Source organism: Sarcophilus harrisii, chromosome 5 (assembly GCF_902635505.1).
Source record: "Sarcophilus harrisii chromosome 5, mSarHar1.11, whole genome shotgun sequence".
NCBI classification, from domain to species: Eukaryota; Metazoa; Chordata; class Mammalia; order Dasyuromorphia; family Dasyuridae; genus Sarcophilus; species Sarcophilus harrisii.
Window position 1 is genome coordinate 71483627 of NC_045430.1, and position 19173 is coordinate 71502799.

At 40.3% G+C, this 19173-nt stretch overlaps 1 protein-coding gene across 8 annotated transcripts in view; it reads right to left on the reverse strand.

Annotated features, from left to right (window-relative positions):
- DYRK2 (dual specificity tyrosine phosphorylation regulated kinase 2) overlaps positions 1-19173 on the reverse strand; it is a 71382-nt gene that overhangs the window by 21760 nt on the left and 30449 nt on the right. For 5 of the 8 annotated variants that reach the window (XR_004229921.1, XR_004229922.1, XM_031940824.1 and 2 more), the window contains exons 3-4: positions 15897-16086; positions 5920-6071 (exon numbers count right to left, since the gene is read on the reverse strand). Coding sequence is in view for 5 of the 8 variants with exons in the window: in XM_031940824.1 (XP_031796684.1) it covers positions 5920-6071; positions 15897-16086 (342 nt within the window). In the remaining 3 variants the exon portion in view is untranslated. Of the gene's footprint in view, positions 1-2419; positions 2547-4968; positions 5055-5919; positions 6072-7241; positions 7381-15896; positions 16087-19173 lie in introns of those variants that run through there. The other 3 variants (XM_031940827.1, XM_031940828.1, XM_031940829.1) reach the window with 3 other exon arrangements.

A 19173-nucleotide genomic window follows, 5' to 3' on the forward strand; every position in this document is an offset into this window, starting at 1 on the left:
TAGTATTCCTCTCCAAACTCAGCTACTGCTATGAATTTTGAGCTTTTATACAAAGATAGGTATGAATCATCTACTGTTTGGCCACTCTTAATGGAGAATAAGACCAAACAATGTTGGACAAGGATTCATTTCACCAAATCAAGAATGGAGGTACTCTTGAAAATCCTTATTCTCTTTATTATCTAAAAAATCTCTTACTTTTCATCAGAGGTAGGGCTACAAAAGGTTACCTATTCTGACAAATAATCCAGCCCCTTCACTTTTTCCAGTGAGACGTTTGGTCAGCAACCTAAGTCGATCCAGAAGACTATGTCTTTGTGCAACAAGAAAAACTCACTTTTTAACATAAACTTTCGATAACAACCAGATTAAATAATTACGAATTGAAAAGCACCAGAATTCAGAGGGCTTGGGGAAGGTTTCTTGTAGAAAACTGGATTTTAATTAAGACTTAGAAGAATACAGGGAGATCAGTAGTCACAACCTAAGAGGGAGAATGTCCTAGGCATGGGAAACAGCCAAAGGAAAAGCCTGGAATTGAAAAATGGGAGTGTCTTATTCTTGGAAAAGCCAGGAGGCCAGTATCATTGGATCAAAGAAAAATGTGTTGGGAATTAAAAAGAAAGAAGACTGGAAAGGTAGGAAGGGGCTAAGTTATGAAGGGCTTTGAATGCCAAAAAAGGCATTTTGTTTGTGTTTGTGGAGGCAATTAGAAGCCATTGAAATTTATTGGGATTGATGGATAGGGAAGGTGGCGTGGTCAGACCTGCCCTTTAGGAAATCACTTTAATGGCTGAACATAAGATGAAGTGGAGTAGGGAGAGACTTGGGCCAAGCAGACCCACCAGTAGTAGGCTACTGTAGCAATCCAAACTGAAGTGATGGGAGCCTGCTTTGCTATTTACCAGCAAGTCACTTAACCTCTCTCTGCATCAGCTTCCTCAAAATGAGGGGTGGTGAAATTAAATGCTACCAACACCATTTATTTCTAAATTCTACTTCTACTATTCTTTTTATCTGAGGTGTATATAAGTTAATATTTTCAATTATGTTATGTCTCAAGAGTTATACCTGCTACATATGTATACACATGGGTTTCCTAAAAATGAGGGAGTTAAACTAGATGATCTCTTCCAGTTCTAAATCTAGGATCTTATAATCCAAAAGCTCCTTTATGGGACAGTTGGGTCCTGTTTGGAGACAATATAACAATTGGGTACGTGACACAGGATAGTTTATGTCAGTAAATGGTAATTTAGTGCCATAATTGCCACCAAGATTTTTAGCAATTTTTTTAGTGGATACTATGTATGCAGATATGGAAAGTATGTTAACTATTTGAATACTCAGTTTTGATACATATACACTTCTAAGGCATTTGATATTTCAGCCATGAGATTTTCCTCAAGCTTCCTTAGCTCCTTTCCTATTATCAATTTGCCAACACTTTTAAAAATGAATGTTTTAAAGGACATATACATGGTAGGAATTGTCACTTTCACTATACTGGGCAACAGAAATCTTTGTTATAAGAGATGTCTTCCAGGGATGGGGAAGAGAAAGGGGATAAAAGGGGGAATCTAGGTAATGTAAAAAATAAAAAGATAGGAATTTTAAAATACTGAGCAGATTCCTAAATGGTAAAATTAATGGAAATAAAAGCAGCAGATTAGTTATAATGTGCCAGCTTAGTTTCGCATCTTTTTTTTTCTTTCCCAATTTCCACTATTTTTATGGCCTCAAAAAGCAAAAAAAGAAACATAAGAAAAAATGAAAATCAAAAACCAAATCTTTCCAAAATAATTAGTCTTTACAGGTCAAGGTAGAGAAATTCGAACAGCAGAATTTAGGAAAACCCAAGCTGACACAGCAAAGCTTTAAATGTTGGAGTTTTATTAAGGACTAAATAAAATTTGGGACTCTAGAGACTCTTGGGGCTCTAGAGAGCAGGCATTACAGAAGAGTTGTTTTAAGTGTAAAAAGTACACTTTGGTAGTTGAGAATTTTGAGGACTTTTAAAATAGATATTTCTGTGTTTTGCATAATTGGAAATATAAATTATAAAACAGTTGTAGATTTTGGAAATGATATTTTATGATTTAAATGTCAACAATGCCTGCTTAATCTCCACATTGAACTACATTATTAAGAATTGCCTTACACAGTATTATAAGAAAACATGAAGTCAAAGCCCAGGGAATGACAAACATCTCTAGGGACCTTGAATCTTATACTGTATTTATTATCACAGACTTTGAATTCAGTGAAAGCAGATCCACTACCCTAAAACCTGGGAACAATTTGCAGCAGCCTAAAAAATCTCTGGGGGGAAGATGGAAAGAAGAGATTAGTTAGAATTACTTCCAGAATATACATCTGCCAGGGATAGGTAATAAACTCAAGACTTAAATATCAATACCTCTCTCACTGTCCCATGATGCTGTCAGACAGTCTCTAATCTAGACTACCTTGCTTCCATTGTAAAATATTCCTCTGACCACCAAGCTCTGCTCAAAGAATACTTTTTTTTAAAATGTTGAAAAATATTAAAAAAAAAAAAAAAACAAAATACGATGCTCTACTCTTTCTGGTAATTATAATCACTGCCAACAATGCAATGGCAAGCCCTTGCTAACTCAAAGAGCTAACATTCCCAAATACATTAAATGTCATAATACACTATTCTGATGTCATCAAAAGCATTGTCTATTAGTCTAGGAAAAAAGATTGAATCCAAGAAGATTAGAATTTTCATTACACCTCCCACACCATCTGTTTATCTTCTCTGCTTTGAAATATCCCCATCCATTAAATGGGAATACTACCACTTATTGAGTCCCCATTGAATTCAGGCATGGATGATTAATGCCTGGAGAATGCTTTACATAAGAACAGCATCATGAAATGTTATCAAATTACATTTGAAAATTAAATAAGGAAAATGCTACAGTAGCATCTCCCATGTGCCTCAAGACAACTTGCAGAAGGTTATCTGGAATACTTTTAGCTCAATGATCAAAGGTAAAGAAAATGAATGGAGATGTAACATAGGTATGGACGTAGATAACAGAGAGAAACAGAAGCAGAGATAGAAAGAGATGAATAGATGATAGAATCGGGCAGACAGATAGGATAGATAATGTGACAAACGTGCAGAGACGACAGGAAGAAGAGGTTAAAGGGATAAGTTAAGTCTCAAAGTTCATAATCTTTATGCTATATGTGCAACCTAGCATTACCCTTTATATATATAATGTGTCAAGAGGTGCTAGGGCAAGTTCCTATGACAAGATCACTTTCCCCCTCCACAATGACTTGTTTTTTTCCACTCTTATTTAAAAATAGCTCTTCCAAGATCTGTCCTAAAATTAAAAATAAAAACTTCTAACAGTCTGACAAGTGTGGGGAGATATAGGTTCAGAAAAGTGTACCTGCCTTTCTTTATAACCTAGAAACACTAGAATTAACAACCTCAGCCACTATGTAGTAGTGTGAGTTAAATTCAGTCACCAAATGTGTGACCTTAGGAAGTAAGCTTCCTCAGTTTCTTCAGTAAAACGAGGGGGTTGATCTCAATGACCTCTAAGATTCCTTCTAGTTTACGACTCTTTGAAATGTACATCTACTATTCAGTATGTCCCCCTGACCAACATTATCCTACAGAAAACAAAAACAAAAAATCCCAGCACATTTCCTAACCCAAGTATTTAGGAATTGGCAATTCATGCAGAGTTCAAACACAAGTAAAACAAGTTGATATCAAAATGAGCTCTAAAATGGTTAGTTGAATCGGTAAATAACAATCCCAATAACATTTCTGATAAACCAGAGCGAAGCAAAGGCAGCCAGGTGTTACAGTGCATAAAGTTATACTTAATCAGGAAGAACTGAGTTCCAATTCTGTTTCATACACTACATAAAATGAGATCACAAAGTGTTTTGAAAACTTTTTAAATGCAATTATTATTATAGTATATATTCTCTCTAAAGAGGCTCTATCATATCTTTTAAATCAATCTGCTATTTTCATTGCAATTCATTCTGAAGTGCAGATTGGCTCTCTGATTAAAAAGGTACCCCTTTATTAAAGTGAACTCTAAATATAAATAAAGTACTTCTAATAATCAATAGCTTTCTGCATCAGCACCTTACTACCTATGTAATGAAGGATTATGTGACCTCTGTGACCTTGACTACAACTCTGGGTCTGTTTCCTCATTGGTAGTGGAATTATATGACCAATCAGCTCCATTTTCAGATTTAAATCTATAATTCTATGATAGTTAAAGCTGGGAAACAGCATCATAGATTTAAGGCTGGATAGAACTCAAGAGTCCAATTCCCTCTTACAACCTTTAGTACAAACCTAGACTTATACTATTCAGTAAAATTTCAAATGACAAACTTACTTCCCCCCTAAAAAAAAAAAAAAAAAAAAAGACCAGGCTCTCAACAAACAAAACACCCTAAAAAAAACTTTGGCTGCAACAAATATATTCCTTAATGCATTGTATAATAATACAGATTTGTCTGTAACTGCCCAGAGAATATAATATTTAAGGTTTATAGTGAAATCTTAGCTCACTAATGTCCTAGATTAGTGTTAGTAAAATAAGCCATTTTTATAGACGGAGAGAATCAACATTCCCCTTAATGAGTATGAACAAGCAGCTATATTGACCTTTTTACCCACTTATAATGTTTCCTTCTGACCAAAAAAATAAACAAAAAAGGAAGAAAAGACAGAAAAAAGCAACCATTACTGAAAGAAAGAGGGCAAGGCCTGAACTTCCATCTGTTAAGTGATGTCATTTCTGGGGCAAGCACCTGCCAGATCTAGCTGCCCCCTCCCATCCCACCCCTGACTCTGGCAAACACTCCAACAGTGAACAGAGATGGCTGTCTGCCCAATTCAACTGGACTGGAGGATCTGGTTGAAGAAAGAGGGAAAAAAGATCACATCACTACCTTTAAACACATTTCCTTTCTTGTAGCAGAAACCATCCGTGGTCTGATCATGGGAGTTGAGAAAAGCATTCATTATTGGTGCAAGATTCAGTTTTGCAATCTGCAGCAGGAACAAAATATTGAAGCTTCCTGGCCTCCCTCTTATTAAAATACTTATTTGTGCCTTCTCCCTACAAACACAGGGCTGTTGATTTCCATCAGTCTGATGTCAAACTGCAGGGACCTAGTGCTTGTTGTGCTTTTTTAATCTCATGGTCTTTTATTTTTTCCTCCTATTTTAATTACTCCTTCTGTTGAGATCAAACTTGTAACACTCATAAAACATGCCTATACAAGCAATGGGTCATTGGCACGGCTCCTTTCTGGCTAGTGAGAGAGGTCTGAGAGGTTCATTCAGGGATCAATTTTCCGGGTAGGTACTCTGCCCTGGCACATTTGTTTCTATAAATACCCACATGGGGGTGGAGAAAGGGGCGCTTCATGAGCAGGAAGGGATAGCATGGGAAGGCAGGAAGAGAGAAGGCAGGCAACAAAGAAAGAGGAAATGAAGTGAGGAGAGTAAGAAGAAAAAGGAAAAGATGAAGCTGGAAATCCTTCTTTGTGGCTATAGTTTTTAAGACTTCATTTCCATTTAAGACTTCAGCCAGGACAGTATGGTAGAAATAACACTGGTTGATTATCTAACCATCTAAGTTCAAATCCCAGCCAAACCAAACAAGTAGTCCAGAGTCTTTGGACAAATTATTTTTTCCACTCTGGGCCTCAGTTTCCTCCTCTGTAAAAGGCACGAGGTGTGGTCTACACTCCAAGTGCCTTTTTCAACTCCACGAGTGGAGGAGCTAGTTCTAAGTTTGCCCTTTGACCTTTCAGCTCGAGAGTGGACAGATACAAGCCTTAATGTGGCCACCCTCTCAGGCCCTCCTCCCTTCCTTTCCCCCGAGGGGCTCTCACCGCATGGGCAACGGCAGACGCCGTAGTGTTGGACCTGAGAGGCGGCAGGGTGAGGGGGGACTGTGTGCCAGTTCCCACTCCGGTCCGGGGAGCCCCAGCTCCGAGTCCTGGCGAACCTTGCAGCTGACGGACGTTGCTTTCCCCTCCTCTGCCTGGGGAAGACACGAGGGAGACAAAAGAGAGTCAGAGAGGAAGCGAACTAGAGGGGGCCTCGGCCAGCGCCCCGGGAGCTAGCCTGGGGCCCTCTTCTGGGCCTCGCTTGAGCCCGAGTGAGCAAAAACAGCCCTCCCCCCCGCAGGGGAAGGGGTACTACTGGTAAGGGGGGAGGCGCAGGCCCAGCCATTTGGGGCGGCGGGGAGGGGGGGGACGGACGTCCGGGAAAAGTTAATGACCAACGCTAAGCACAGCAGCCAGCACACAGCATTCGAGTCCGCCTACTCTCCGATTAGGGTCGCCAGCATTTGCAAAGTTAAAGCAACCTCTCAAGCGCGAATAGAGATTATTTGAGAGACCTAGAAAGAAACTGTCTTTTGGGGGTGTTTGGTGCACGTTTTAGGCGACGTCTGCCTGAGAGGGGGAGGTGTGATGGAGGGTGTATGTCAGCTTGAGCCTGTATATGGACGTTTATATGTGTGTGTGTGCGTGCGCGCGTGTGGTGTGTGCCCGCATGAGTGTTGGTGTGCTCTGAGAAGGTAGAGTAAAAGGGCGAGGGGGGGGCGAAAAGGGAGTCTGGTGGGTGGGAACAATGTTTCGGACTCTTCCAGGGCTCTCTTCTGCCACCCCCACCGCCGTTTCCAAACCCAGCCTAAGGGCAATTGCAGCTGCCCCCGAGAGTCGCCCCTAGGCTTGCACGCCCGAGTTTTCCTAGGCAGTGGGGGCTGAGGAGCAGCCCTCCCGCCACCGTAAGCTCGCATCCCCACTTGGAGGGGGACATTTCCACCCTAGGGAACAATGATCGAACGACTCCCCGCGCAGAGTGGCGGCGCCCACCCGAGGAAGCAGCAGCAGCAGCAGCACTAGGAAGCGGCCGCTCCCGGCCCGAGCGGGCTCCGATCGGCCCAGGGCGCGCCCAGCGCGGCGCCCGCCCGGGCCCCAGCTCCGCCCGCGCTCTGGCTCGCCTTGGACTTTGTTTCCAGGGGCTCCGCGCGCCCGCCCGGACCTGGCGAGGCGGCCCCTCCCCCCCTCTCCAGCCCCGGTAGGCAAGGCAGGCAGGTCTCCCGGGACGGACGCGTGGGGCCCCGGCTGCCAGCTGCAGCTGCCCCGCTGGGCTTCAGCGCTGGGCTCGGCGCGTGTGCCCCCCTCCTCCTCCTCCTCCTCCTTACCAGCTGGATAGGCGGCAGAAGCGGCAGCAGGTTTCCTGGTTAACATGGCCGCTGGAGAGGAAAATGCATTTCAGGGCGGCCGCCGCTGCTGCTGCCAAAGCCGCTGCTGCTGCTGAGCTGCTGCTACTTCTCGCTGCAGCCGCCGCCGCCGCCGCCGCCGCCGCCTCCTAGTCTGCTCTCCCGTAGCCGATCCCCGGCGCCTGGTCGCGGTCTCCAAAGAGCTATACCCAGACACACACACTCCGCTGCATCCCCAGGGCCCGGGCCCGCAGCCGCGAGCCCCCTACTCTCTTCCTCGCCGCCGTCGTCCTCCTCCTCTTCCTCCGAGAGCAGCAGCAGCAGAAGCCCCGCCGCCACCCCCCGGCCCATGCACATCACTCTACCCTCCCCCACCCTGGCCGCCGACCTCCCCGACTCCCTCACATAGGGGCGCGGAGGAGCGAGCTGGGGAAAGCGGCTAGGGCCGGGATCAGGCGAGCTGGAGAGCCTCCTCCCAGTCCTCAGACGCTCACACACTCACACTCATACACTCACACTCACACACTCTGTCTCTCTCTCTCTCACTCTCTCTCCCTATGGGCTCAGACCTAGAACGCTGTCCCCGCCCCTTGCTCCTCGCTTGCCTGGGCTCCCCTCCTCCCAGCCAAGCAGTCAGTCAGCAGTGCAAGCCCGTCCCCTGCTCCCCACCCAACCCAACCTCCCCCCCCAACACACATACATACATACACACACTCGCCCCACTCCTAAACAACTAACTACAGAAATCCCTCCCCTGTCAAATCAGCTGCATATTCCCCTTCCCAGGCTTCCCTGGCAAACTCTCAGCAGCCTTAAACACCCTTCCTCTCTCCCCTTATAGCTCTCTGCAGAGCGCCCCTCCACCTCTGGCTCCCCTCCACTCCCGTCAACTCAGGACCTTCTCCCCTCCCCCCTTCCCTTCCTGTTCTCCCAGTCATCTGCAAAGACCCCTCCTCTTTCCTCCACATCCCAGGCTCTGGTAACCTCACTCTAAGGAAATGTCTGCAGAGCCCCCTCTCGCCCCTGACCAAAAATGCCTTTTCATTTATTTTCTCTAGCCCTCACAGACAACAGTGCTCCCCCTACTCAACCCCACCCCCACCCTGCCCCAGAACGGCCCCGATCCAAATGAATCCAACGTCCCCCAACCTATGTTTAAAATATCCAATTCGGTCACCTCAGCCAGCCAAAAACCCACACAGCCTTTCGCTCAGCCCGGCTCCGGAGGGAATCCTGAGAGCCTGGGAGGGGGTGGGGGGCTTCCAACACACCCTCCACGTTTTACTTAGTCAAAGAGACCGCTCTCCTGTCCCTAGAATGTTGGGGAGGCGGCTGGGCGCGTGTGGGCAGGCAGCTGGGGAAGTAGTTGGTCGCAGGTTGCTAAGCAAAAATAAACATCAGAGACACCTCCCATTTCCTTCCAGCAGATACCTCCCCGCTGCCTCCACCGCCACCAGGGAAGATACACCTTCCTTTCCACTCACTACCATAAGGGAGCGACACTAGCAATTCCTCTCTTCTGCAGAGCCTAGGTTTCTCTTTCCCCTTCCACCACAGAAAAAGAAGGATTTGGGGGCTATTTTCCTGCTAATACCCTTTTCCCACTTTGGGCTTTACCTCCCCTTCAGTCTACTGTCACGCTACTAGTTCTGATGAGCTCTTCTCACACAGGTACACCCAGAGGCACGTTACTAGGAAAACATCTCCCTTCAATTCAATTCAATTCAGCTCAAATTAACAAGCAATTTTTCATAGCTCATGAAGCTCAAGGGATTTGACATAGAAGAGAGAAAACAGTCCTCAAGGAGCTTACATTCCTTTAAGATGAGCCTTACCTACCACTGTTGAAATAAAAGATAATCTTGCTCTTCCAATTCCTCTTTCTCTTCACCCACCTAGTCTATATCTATCCATTCCGCCATAGATGTTTCTACCTTTGTCAGTTAATCAATCCTTTGGGTGCCCTTTGCTATTTCGGTGAGTGATGTTGCAAAAGCAGCTTGACCGCCGTAAGAAGAAAGGAACAGAAGGAATACCCCTCCCCTTATAATCGGGAGCACTCAAGCCAGTCTACATAGGGGGTCTGGAGTAGAAATCTGAATCCAAGCAGTGCAATATGAGCTCCATAGGGGCAGGAAAGAGGTAGCCAATGCTCAGTGGATAGAGCCACTGGGCCTGAAATCAGGAAAATTTTACTTCAAATCCAGCCTCAGGGACTTCTTAGCTACGGGAGCCTGGGCAAATCATTTCACTCTGTTTGCCTCAGTTTCTTCATCTGTGAAATGATCTGAGAAGGAAATGGCAAACCACTCCAGTATCTTTGCCAAGAAGATCCCAAATGGGGCCAGGAAGGGTCAACAACAAAGAAAGAAACCCTTTTTCTTTTCTTTTTCCCTCTCTTCTTTCCTTTTTTTCAGCTCTATATTTCCAACAAAGACTATTTTGTTGTGTTGTGGTTTTTTTGTCTTTGGATCATCAGCCCCAGCATAGTGGCTTGCACATAGTGGGAGCAAATAAATGTTTGTTGAATTGAAAGGAATTGCACTAAATGGAGTTAAACTAGATTCTGCAGTCCCACTGTTTTCAAATCACTGTCATGGCAACACAACCTCCTGATCTCTCACTGAATTTATCTAAAGCCAAAGAGGGAAATGTGTTTTCCCTTTCCCTTTTAAATTCAGTTTTCCAGAGTAGATTATGAGGTTGGAGGAGCCTCTTGAGTTTCTATGGAATGTTAAAGCCCTAAAATAAAGATGTGGGAGGCAGGGATCACACATGGCATTGTAATAGATATGATATATGCAGATAAATCCTTTGGTATTCTTTCTCAATAAAACAGACTCAAAGTAAAATAAAACAGTTTAAACCCGATAGTTTAAGAGTCCAGCATGATCTAAATGTCACAACTGTTTGGGTACTTATATTAAATGCAAGTTTTCTTATCATCCCAAAGATTCTAAATGTTGAGTTTATATCAGTGGTTCTTGACCTAGGTTCAACTGAAAAGATTTCAGGTAGTCTATGACAAAGCACCTTAAACTGTGGGCCCTGACCCCATAAGGGGCCACATAACAATGTGGGGGGTCACAAAACTATGATATATTATTAGTAAATGTTTGATCTGTACACCTATTTTCTATACCTATAAACCTGGGGCAGCATAAAAATTTCACCACCACACCCCAAAAAAAGTTTGGGAATGGGAAAAGTCTAGCCTATGATATTGGATGGGAGAAAAAAATTACTTCTTTATTTTCACTAAATTTTAACTGAAATGAAAAAATTTTTCTTCAATTATGAATCTAGGCAATAAACATTATTTTGAGAAATTCATAGATTTCACTAGTCTGCAAAAGACCTGGGGTATATGACATACAAAAAAAAAAAAAGATTAGGAAGGATCAATATGAAATATGAATTATAGTAAGCTTTTGGGTAATAGGAAATTAATAAAATCAGAAGGCTAGAAATTATCATAAACTATATTGCTGTACAGCCCTTCTCTGTAGATTAGGGGACTATATGAGAATGATAAAGAAAAGTGCTTAAAACACAACAATATATTACAAATATATGTTTTAGAAGTTCCAAAGAAAAGAGAAGTTCTGTAATGAGGCCTTAAAGTTAAAATAATGGTAAAAAGGAGAAAGCAGTTCTGACTCTGCTGCTTTTTGTACTTTTATATCAGCTCAAATTGATTATCCCAAATGAAAAAATCTGATCTGAGGATGGGTATTGAGAGAAATGTTGCAAAGACACATTCTTCTTCCATCCATACACCTAGATATATTAAATCACCATGTTTGATTGAAAATTAAATAAAAAATTCTATAGCCTAAAGATAATCTGGAAACTGGAAAATAAATTGGGAAAATATGATGAAATATGGAATCCATTACTAAGTTATATTAGGAAAGAATTACTATAAGCAGAAAATAAGATATTCTAAAGAGGCCAGTTGGGGGCCAGATGTTTAATGCAATTCATGGCAATCATTAAATAATAAAGTAACACAGAAGGATACATATATTTTAATGTCCTTCTCCCCCATATAAAATGTTTAGTGTTTTAACTTGCTCTTTTTTCTTGATAATTTCCTACCCTTTATCATTCAAATAGAGTGTGAGAGTAAAGGGAAAGTGATTGTGACAAATAACCTGAAGCTTCTTTCATTTAGATTATTCATATGATACCCCAGTAGAGTCTTAACATAATAATACTGTCATTCATGGAGAAAAAAAAGCTGCCATAAGTTTATTACAGAAGACTTTACGAGCACAAAGTTTACCCTATTATTTTACTCCTTTAATATGGAGGAAAGGAAGCACCAAGGAATTTATTTTGGAAAAAGAGGTACAAAGAATCCTATGTATTGTGAACAAAGAGATATGTTGAAACACTTTTCCCCCCCTTAAGACTTTATTGCTTTATGACTGATAAAAACTGTAGCTTCATCTTATTTGTTGCGCATACTTTAAAAAAAATGAATAACCCAATTCTCCTAGAATCCTTCTAGACCTAGTTGTAATTCCTACATGTCTGAAATAAAACTGCATTCACTTTTCCAGGCTTTAGGTTACTGTTTTCAGTCAACTAAATTTCTCTCTGCTAAGCAGCAGCTATTTTACAGATTGAGACATATGTTCAATTGCTTTATAAACTAAGAACTTCATGAACTAAAGTATTTCACAAACCTACCCCCTTAATATGTTTTTAAAAAAAGAATCATCTTGGAGCTCTTTGGAAGATAATATTATCTTTCTGATTGCTATGCTTGCTTTTGGCTCATTTAAGTTCATTGGAGTTCATTCGCTATAACTACAGTCTTCCTCAGCTAACAATAACATAGCATAATATACTTCTAAGTGACAATGGATTTGTAACTTCATTAATGTGGCTTCTACTAATTCAGATTAAAATCCATCTATTATGATCTATCCTATGCAATTTTAATCTATGTCCTTTTATTATTTGTTATTGGGAGTCTACCCAATATTCTGAGGTCTTTCTCATATGTTCTTTTGACATTGCAGCTATACCAATGGATCCAATGTCCAGTGATGGTCCAGTGGTTTATGTGATCTATCCACTTTTTTTTTCAGGTAACATTTTTCTCTCAAGGTATCCATCCTTCACACCATGTCTATATAATATTTCATTTGTAAGATATTACAGGCAACAAGATGAGACATACCACATTTATTAAGAGCTTACTATGTGCCAGGCACTGTTCTAAGTTCTCTTAAGAAAAAAATATAAACAAAAAGAAATACAATTCCTGCTCTCAAAAAGCTTACATTCTAATAAGGAAAAAGTAATGCCCAGAAAGGAGTAGAAAGACAACACACAAAAGAGAGAAGAAAAGCAGTAATGAAGAGGGACAGGAATGAATGTACCAACTCTGGAACATGATATTGAAATACAGAAAATTAGAAGCACAGAAGTGAATGGAAATGAAGATTGGTCAGCCTGCACCCTCCCCAAAATGAAGTCTCTCGGATGACACCTTACTTTATGTTTCTTCACTGTTTTTTGAGTGATCTGCAATTTCGACTCATTGACTTACTATCACACAACATCAGTGGAGGAATACTCATGTTTTAAATATTAAATAGGGGTTTTTGTTTCAGGGTAAAGCTTTGGATCATTGCAAAAAAAAAAAAAAAAAGTCAAATCCTTAAACATAACCTTACTGATTTTCTCCCTTTTTGCTCAGAAACCCACTGTTTCTATGCTTGTAGTATCCACTGAGCCTTGTGGAAAAAGTAAACTTAAAGATCAGTAGGATATACCAATTATAGCAGGGGAAAAAATTGCTTTTCTCCTTTCCATTCAGAATTGAACTGCAAAGAACATCACAGATACATATACATGTATTAGCGCATGCATGTGCATAAGTATGTGCATGCATGTGAGTTGAAGGATAAAAAAAATTCTGGTAAAGGAGGTTGAGGTTTTAATGTGATAATCTAGTAGGAATAGAAAAGAGATTTGTGAAAATTTTAGACAGTTAAATTATAAATTAGCATTTTAAGACTGACCAGCTACAATCCAAGTGTGGAGTATAGAGAAGTACATTTTTGCTGGGGTTTTTTCTTCCTGACTTTATCCCTAATAAAAGAGGAACTCGAAAAATTCATTACTAAGCATCTTCAAAAGAAGAAAACAAAAATGTAGTGTAATGGAAAAAGAATTGGCTCAGAAGTCAGAGAACCTGGTTCAAAGGCTGCCTTTAATATTCAATATTTTAAGCAAATCATTTAACTTTTCTGGACCTTGGTTTCCTTATCTGTCAAATAAAGGTGTTGAACTAGATGTCCTCTGAAGTACTTTGGAGCTCTGTATCCATGATCTTAAAAAGAAGAAATGGAAAATTAAAGAAGAAAAAAAGACATTTCTGAACATGAGTATAGGCTAAGTAAGAAAAGGATGAGAAAGAGGTAGTGGAAAGTGGAAAGATAATATGAAAAGGTTCCTTAAAAATAGTTTTTAAAATCCAGATGACTAGATGACTTAAAATTAGATTTTGTTGTTGTTGTTGTCTAGTCGTTTTTCAGCTATGTCCAATTCGTTGTGACCCCATTTGGAGTTTTCTTGAAAAAGATACTAGTGGGGTTAGCCATTTCCTTTTCCAGTTCATTTTACAGATGAGTTAACTGAGCAAACAGGGTTAAGTGATTTGCCCAGGTTCACATAGCAAGTAGTGAACCAGATCTGAACTTACAAATATGAATCTTCCTGACTCAAGCTCTGGTGCTCTATCCACTGAGTCAGCTAGGTACTCTCAAATTAGATTAATTCTATTCTATTTTACAAACATAAAGAAGATGAAAGTGAAAATAAATAATTAAGGTTAAATATAAAAACCACAAGATCTAGTTATATATACACACATATATATCTGTATTTTTGTATATAGATAGAATGATAGGTAGGAAGAGAGAGAGAAAAAGAGAGAAGATAGACAGCAAGAGGGAGAGAGAGAACAAAAGAGAGAGAAGAGAGAAAGAAAGAGAAGTCTAGTCCAGGATGAGCTATCAAGTTTTATTTTGCTTTTAGTTGTGTGAGGAGAAAAAGGAAAATAAAAGAAGAAAAAGTTCTATCTAGATAGGAATATGGTAATTAGTCAATTATCTGGTTTTTTCCCTTTCAATTGTCTATTTTAAGATGAATGATATTCATTTTAGGAAAACTAGAAACTAGAACAAGGATCTATAGTATAGATAGATAGAAAAGCAGAACCGCAGATACAGTCAATGAGAAGATGGGCCAAGCAAATATTTGTCTCTATGAATTCAACTCACACCATTTGACAAATTATCACTAGAGTTCTGAAAATGGTAGATTTGATTGCTAAGCTCTCATCAAGGATCTGTGAAAGATTGTGCTTAATTGAAAAGGTACCTCACATTTTCAAAAAATTCTTAAAAATATTAAGGTGATGACTTTTGATGGATTATAGAGAAAGGGGTTATGCTCTCAGAAGGTAGAGAAAAATTCCCACACCAGAAGTTCCCTATGTGGAGGCAACTATAAAGATATTTTCCCATTTTTATAGGTGAATACTTAGAAAGAGGAGTTGTTTAGTTGTTTTTCAATCATGTCTGACTCTTCATGACCTCATCTGGGGTTTTCTTGGCAGACTGGAGTGGTTTGCCATTTCCTTCTCCAACTCATTTTACAGATGAGGAAACTGAGGCAAATAGTGTTAAGTGACTTGCCCAAGGTTACACAGCAAGTATCTGAGCCCAGGTTAGAAATCAGGAAAATGATTTCCTGACTCTGGGCCCAGCTGACCTATCCACTGCACCACTTAGCTGCCCCTAGAAAGAGGAGTAATAATCATCAAAAGCCAGCATTACTTTACCAAGAATAGTTCATGTTTCATACTAGACTAATTTAATTCCATTTTCCACAAGATAATTAGACTGACAAATCAGAGGAATACTTCAAATGTTAGATTTCAGCAAAATATTCAATAAAGTTTGTCTTGCTCTACAATGTATATGATGGAGAATTACAAGTTAAGATTATTTTATGATCAGAACTGATTCATCAAAAGAATAAATCATTAATGGATAGATGACAAGTTAGAGGGAGATCTCAGGTGCCTTAAAGATATTCTCTTGGCTCGATGCTGTTTAATATTTTTATCAATTACTTAGATCAAAGCTTCTAAACCCCATATGAGGTCACATAACTGAATATGGGGGTCTCAAAATTATGGTTTATTACAGTAAATGTTTGGTTTGTATATGTACTCAAGGTCACATAAAAATTCTCGGGCAAAAAGGAGTCGCGAGTAGAAAAATTTAAGAAACCCTTATTTAAATTAAGGTATAAATAACATACTTATCAATATTTCAGATAATACTAAGTGTAGAGGTATGAAAAACACATTAGATAATAGAGTATGGATCCAAAAAATTTCAGGAAATGGGCCAAATCTACTAAGTTGAAATTTAATGAAAATAATTTAATAAATAACCATTTATTAAATACTTGTTGGGTGCAATACACTACACTAGGAATACAATAGACAACAATATAGTGGTTGCTTTCAAGGTTCTCATAATCTAATAAGAGGAACACAACAAATGCAGAAGGCATTGTTGTTTTTAGAGCTCTTGGACTTACCTTCCCATTGGTGATAGATGATTGGTACTTCATAACGATGATGGCGGGGATTACGGAGTCCTTCTTCATAATTGTAGCCCCCCTTGGTGATGGATACAGGGAGGACTTTAGAAGTATAGCCAATATTCTGGAAGTCCTTCTTATTCTTGGGGCTTTTAGCCTTATGGTCTTTTGTTGTCTCCACAGAAGCCTGAGGGAAAGTGATGGATGAGCTAGTAGTATTGGTAAGGGTTTGTCCCATTTGGAACTTACTGCTTTCCTCCCTCTTCCTCAGAGTACCTTACTGCCTCAGCTAACTTGGCTTTCTCACCCATTGCATATAAATATAAAGCTGCTTGTAAACATGCCCATATCACCTCCCCATCCTTTAAAAAAAAAAAAAGATACAATTTATAGGTCATCCCAGTTAGTTGTTGTCCTATATTTCTCCTCTCCATCACTGAGAAAGCTATCTGCACCTGATGGTTCTTCTTCTCTCCTCTCACTCTTCTGAATTTGAAATCTAGCTCCTGACTTCATCATTTCACTGTCCTGTCTAAAGTTATCAGAGATCTCTTAACTACCTATTTTAATAACCTTTTTCCAATCCTAATTGTAGATCTCTTTGCATTAAGACACTGTCAATAATCTCCTTCTGGATACTCTCTGTACCTTCTAGTTTCTCATGGCACTGATCTTGGTTCTCTTCCAATCTATCCAAACATTCCTTCTTAGTCTCCTTTTCTGGTTCTTTAGCCATGTCATGACCATTATCTCTGGATGTCTCCCCAAACTTTATCCAAATTCCCTTCTCTTTTCACTCCACATAATCTCATTTGGTGATCTCATCAGCTCCCATGGGGTCAAGTATCATCTTTATGCCAAGAAAATCTCAAATGGAATCACAAAGAGTCAGACATGACTGAACTATTGAGATGATTCCAAATCTACAGATCCAGTCCTCATCTCATCCCTGAGCTATAATCATACATCTCCCAACTGTCTTTTAGGCATTTTCAACTGGATATCCCATAGGAACCTCAAACAAAACAAGTCCAAAAGAGAACTAATTATTCCCTTCCTTAATTTCTCCCAGTTTTCAAACTTCCCTATTACCATAATTGGAGAAACCATCCTCCTAATCCATTCTCCTAATGTCATGTCATCCTGAACTCATCTTCAATCACCTTATGTATATTCAACCCATCACAAAATTTTGTCATTTCTACCCTCACAACATCTCGTGTATGCATTTTTATCAATGATATGTATAATACAGGCTTTCATCATGTCTTCGCTGCAATAGCAAGTGTCTCTTCCTAAAACTTTTTTCCTCACTGCACCATCCTAAACTCAGCTGCCAAGGATATTTTTCTTAAGTATAAATCTGACTGCTCCATACTCAGTGATATCTAATGGGCCCCTATTTTCTCTAGAATCAAACATAATACCCTGTTTTTGACCCTTAAAGCTCTTCAAAATCTGGCTCCTTGCCCTTCTTAACAAGCAGCTAGATGGTACAGTGGATAGAGCCTCAATCCTGGAGCCAAGAGGATCTGAGTTCAAATCTAGCTTTAGATACTTACTAGCTGTGTGACCCTGGGCAAGTCTGTTTGCCTCAGTTTCCTTATCTGTAAAATGAGAAGGAAATGGAAATCCAGTATCTTTGCCAAGAAAAGTGAAAATGGATTCACAGCGAATTAGACACAACTGAAACAAAACTGCCTTCTTACATTTTAGTCCCTTCTACATTCTCTCTGATCCAGTTACATGATCCAGTAATTTTTCAAATATTCTATTCCATCTCCTGACTGTCTCTATACTGGGGATTCTCTGCCTTTTCACCTCTACCTCTTCTTAGCTTTCCTAGCTCCTTCAAGACTTAATTCAAATCTCATTTTCTATAGGAGCACTTTCCTGTTCTCTCCACTCATGTTGCTGATTCATTCTCTTTTTAAATTACCCTCATCTACTCTATATCTGCTCTATATCCAGTTATTTGGATCAAATGAGGTAACTTTGTAAATCTTCAAGTGTTACATAAAATGTTAGCTGTTATGATCATCATCAATAGTACAATGCTTTTTCTTTTATATTAAATTGGCTCTATCTCCTGATATAGATTGTAAATGAATAGTTGTAATTTTTTAAGAAGTCTATGTCACTTCTCACATTCTCACCCCCTTATTTTCTACCTTTTAGTAATCTGGCTTACCAGTATCCAGAAACTATTTTCACCTAGATCAGCAACAAACCCTTAACTATTAAATCCAAATGCTTTTTCTTGGTCTCCTTTCTTCTTGATTATTCAACAGTATTTGACATCATTGGTTCTCTCCTGTTCTTTTCTCTCTTCCCTGGGTTTTTATGGTCCTGCTTTCTTGTGGTCCTCCTATTTCTATTTTCATTTCTAGACAGGCTCTGTTTGGACTCTCTCTCCACACTTTGTCTTGTCAGTCTCATTAGTCCCAATCTCTACATAAATCACTTTGAAATCTACATATCCAGCCCTCCTCTCTCTCCTGGGCTTCAGTCTGATATCACATGTTTTTTGTCTTTCATCCTTGAAGACAACCATGGCATCAGAGAGGTAATACCATCACAAACAAGTGAGTTGGATTTGAGTGAGGGAGGGCTGTGCAAAGTCAGGAGCCTTGCTTTCTGCTTTAGAACCATCTGGGATCAGGATAATTGGAGGTGGCCTTGGATACAGTAGGAGTCCTTGGTCTTTTTAAGCTATTACATATTGCCCATGGAAAAATTCCACTAGATGTCTTATAGACATATTAAAGTCAACATGCTCAAATTGGAACTCATAATCCTTCTCCAAACCTCTAGTTATCACTCTTCTTGAGATCCCTTTTTGTTCTGAAAATACTACCATCCATCCAGTCATCCAGATTCACAACCCCTGAGCAGTCCTCAACTTTTCTCTCTTTCTCACCTCCATATTCAAAACATTTGACAAGTCTTGTCAGTTCTACCTCCATTACTTCCCATGTCTCTACTTGGAACATAATTACCCTGATGCAAGCCTTGGTCACCTCTTACCTGGACTTTTGCAATAGCTTCTTAACCGGTCTTTCTATCTCTACTATCTCTTTTCCTCAGTCATCCTCCGCTGTAATGTTCTTGGTGGTTTTCTGGAGGTCTCTGGGCAGCCTTCCTTTCAGCAAAGTAATCACCCACAAGAGTAGCCAGGGGTTAAAGTCCAAATCCTTTATTATCTCTTTCCGGGGGCTTGCGGCTTTCTGGAGAGCCTTTCAGACCGGCCTTGGTCTCAGTGGAGAAAATGCAG